The 3084-nt window shown below is 35.9% G+C and overlaps 1 protein-coding gene across 1 annotated transcript in view; it reads left to right on the plus strand.

Annotated features, from left to right (window-relative positions):
• The window catches only part of LOC107655787 (polymeric immunoglobulin receptor-like), a 20309-nt gene that overhangs the window by 14178 nt on the left and 3047 nt on the right, over window positions 1-3084 (plus strand). The window contains exon 8 of the mRNA XM_016443368.1: window positions 444-530. Coding sequence (XP_016298854.1) covers window positions 444-530 — 87 coding nt within the window. The remainder of the gene's footprint in view (window positions 1-443; window positions 531-3084) is intronic.

Genomic DNA, 3084 nt, shown 5'->3' on the forward strand with positions numbered 1-3084 from the left:
GTGTGTGTGTGGGAGTGTGTGTGTGTGTGTGTGTGTGTGTGTGTGTGAGTGAGTGAGCGAGCGAGCGAGCGAGCGTGCGTGCGTGTGTGCGTGCACTTGCACTTACACAACTATCTTTATGAGAACTAGTTTGAGTTGTAGACCATCAGAGGTTGGACAAAGAGAGTAAAATACCTTTTGGCTGGTTTGTGTCATTTGTGTCTGTCTGTGTGTGTTTGTCTTTGCAAATGCCAGTGAAATGTTGACAGATGTAGACTGAATATTATCTTTGGCTGCATTAAAGTTCATTTAGGGCTTTTAGTAATTAACGTTTGAAAAAGAGTGAATCACTTTGTTGCAGAGAGTCTACTAAATGAATAAATGTAAATGTTATTAAATATTTAATTAAAACTTAATTTGCTCATTTCATTAATCTTAAATTATTTTATATTTTTTCCTTCTAGATTCAGTCCTCCATCTTCATCTGTTTCTAGTCGTCTGTCCAAATATAATCATGTTCTTTGCTTTTGTCTTCTGGGGTGTTTCTGAGGGTAAGTGTTTCTAATAATTACAGAATATTTTAATTAATCTGAAAATTACACCATACCTACTTACATGACACTTAATGGATTAGTTATGTTTTATATTCAATGTCATATTTTTAAAGAAGGTCTGTTCTCAAAAGCTTTACAGCAGTGATTGAATCAGCATGTGTTTGATGTGAGATTTGTTTGTTAATGCAGTGGCAGGAATAAGTTTGTGAATATATTTCTGCATTGATTACTCATAAAATGTGGTCTGATCTTCATCTAAGTCACAGTTATAGACAAACACAATCTGAGAGGACTAATAACACAGACACAACTGTACTTGTCAGAATATTATTGAAGACACTTAATGACTCATAGGGCAGGTTATAGGTAAGACACAATCTCTATTACAACTTCTCCAAAAGCTAATTGGAGTCAAAAAAGGAGATGAGATTGAAATTGTGGGTTGCAAAGATGCTGTTCTCTTTAAATAAAGGCACACAAAGCCTGGTTACTGCAAATCTGTTCCTCGCAAGAAAGATCGGTTAGTGTGAACCATGCTTCAATCTGAAAAGCTTTCATAGGACCTCACAACACATTAGAGAGATGCACAAAGTTTGAAAATGCTAAAGACCTGGGTGTTCACATCAGTCCACGCTGAGGTGTCCTGTCTACAAATGTAGAAAATTCTGGGCTGTTGCTGCTCTCCCTCGCAGCGGGTCTCCAGCAAAGATCACAGCGAGAGCACAACAGGTTTCTGAACGAGGTGACAGGGAACCCCAGAATAGCAGCTAAAGACCTCCAGAAAACTCTCAGACTGTGAAAGTCTCTGTTCATGTGTCCAAGATCAGAAAAACACTGAGCAAGGATGCTGTTCATGAAAGGATGACGCAAAGGAAACCACTGCTGTCTAAATAAATAAATATTGAGGCATGTCTCTTTTTTGCCCAAAACCACTGGATACTCCATAACACTTGTGGGAATGTGTTCTGTTCACAGCTGAGACAAAGGTTGAACTTTCTGGCAAATATGTACAACACTATACAGTATTCTGGAAGAAAAAGGGCACTGCACACCAACACACAAACCTCTACTCAACTGTGAATCATGTGAAAGGAGCATCATGGTTTAGTGCTGTTTTCTGCCTCAGGGCCTGGAGAACAATGAGTTCAAAAGTGTTTCAAGACATTTACAGGAGAATGTCAGGACAGCAGTTTGTTTGGTGAGCCAACAAGACAAGACAATGACCAAAAGCACAGTAGTAAATTTACTAAAGGATGGTGGAAAAAGAAGAAAATACATGAGTCCTGACCTTAACCCTTGTGCACTGTTTGGGGTCTTTTTGACCCCCAATGATGTTTGCTGAAAAAAAAAATGTCATGAGACTTATGGTTGTCAACACTTGGTAGCTCTACAAATAAAAAAAATAAACTGGATTGATATCTGGTTGTATGTTAGTGTGGAAAAAAGTCACACTCATCGTGTTTGGGGTCTCTGGAGACTCCACATTTAAATGAATGAGGAACGATAAAATCAATACTTTTCTTTTTAATTTGTCAAATAAAATCACTACATCCACCACAATGCGGACCACAAAATACACGAAAATGAAGTGGCAACCCTTCCACACGTTCACAATGCAGAACAATTACTCGATTACACACACACCCCCAACCCCCCGAAAATCACCCATAGACATCAATTGAAGATTATAGAAATATAGATTTTTTTGGTTACATAATTTGTCAAAAATGTCAGTTACAATGCAGAACACACACACACACGCACACATGTACACACACACACACATATACACACTACTACACACATATAACACCACATGCAGGTTTGACTGCAATCGTGTCATAATTACAAAAAAAATGATATTTCAGTACAAAAAATGCTAAACTGACAAAGAGTAATTTTATATTATTACAATAATGATTGTGTAGTCTCTTAACATTAATCTAATAGAAAAACTTCTTCTAAAAAAATACAAAATATCTATACCTATGTGAAAATGGCAAATGAGCCATTGAGTAATGCTCTAGAGCCGTCTGGTGGCTGTAGTTAAAATTTCATGTTTTTTTTTATTTTAAAAGTGTTTGTTTTCAAATAGATGGAAACAATTTGGCATTAAACTATGGCACATTGCCCATGTTATCCTCATGCATTAAAATTAGAAATGTGGGTCTTTTATAAAGCGAATTTTACATTTAAAAAAAAATGTTTTTTATATAAAAACATATTAAAAATATTTTTTAACTCATTTATATAAATTTTACAAATATCATAAATCCTCCAAAAACTGCACAAATGTAGCGAAAAAAAAACATTAATAAACGGAGTAAAATTACATTTGTAAAAAAAAAAAATTTAAAACAATTATTCTGTAACAAAATTACATTTTGTTGTCTGGGGTCTCTGGAGACCCCAAACAGCATGAGTGTCACACCCAAACGAACAGTGCACACGGGTTAAGCACCAAATCAGCATATTAGAATGATTTCTGAAGTATCACGTGACACTGAAGACTGGAGTAATGATGCTAAAAATTCAGCTTTGCATCACAGGA

Source organism: Sinocyclocheilus anshuiensis, unplaced genomic scaffold, assembly GCF_001515605.1.
Source record: "Sinocyclocheilus anshuiensis isolate Anshui unplaced genomic scaffold, SAMN03320099.WGS_v1.1 scaffold1655, whole genome shotgun sequence".
Lineage (NCBI taxonomy): Eukaryota > Metazoa > Chordata > Actinopteri > Cypriniformes > Cyprinidae > Sinocyclocheilus > Sinocyclocheilus anshuiensis.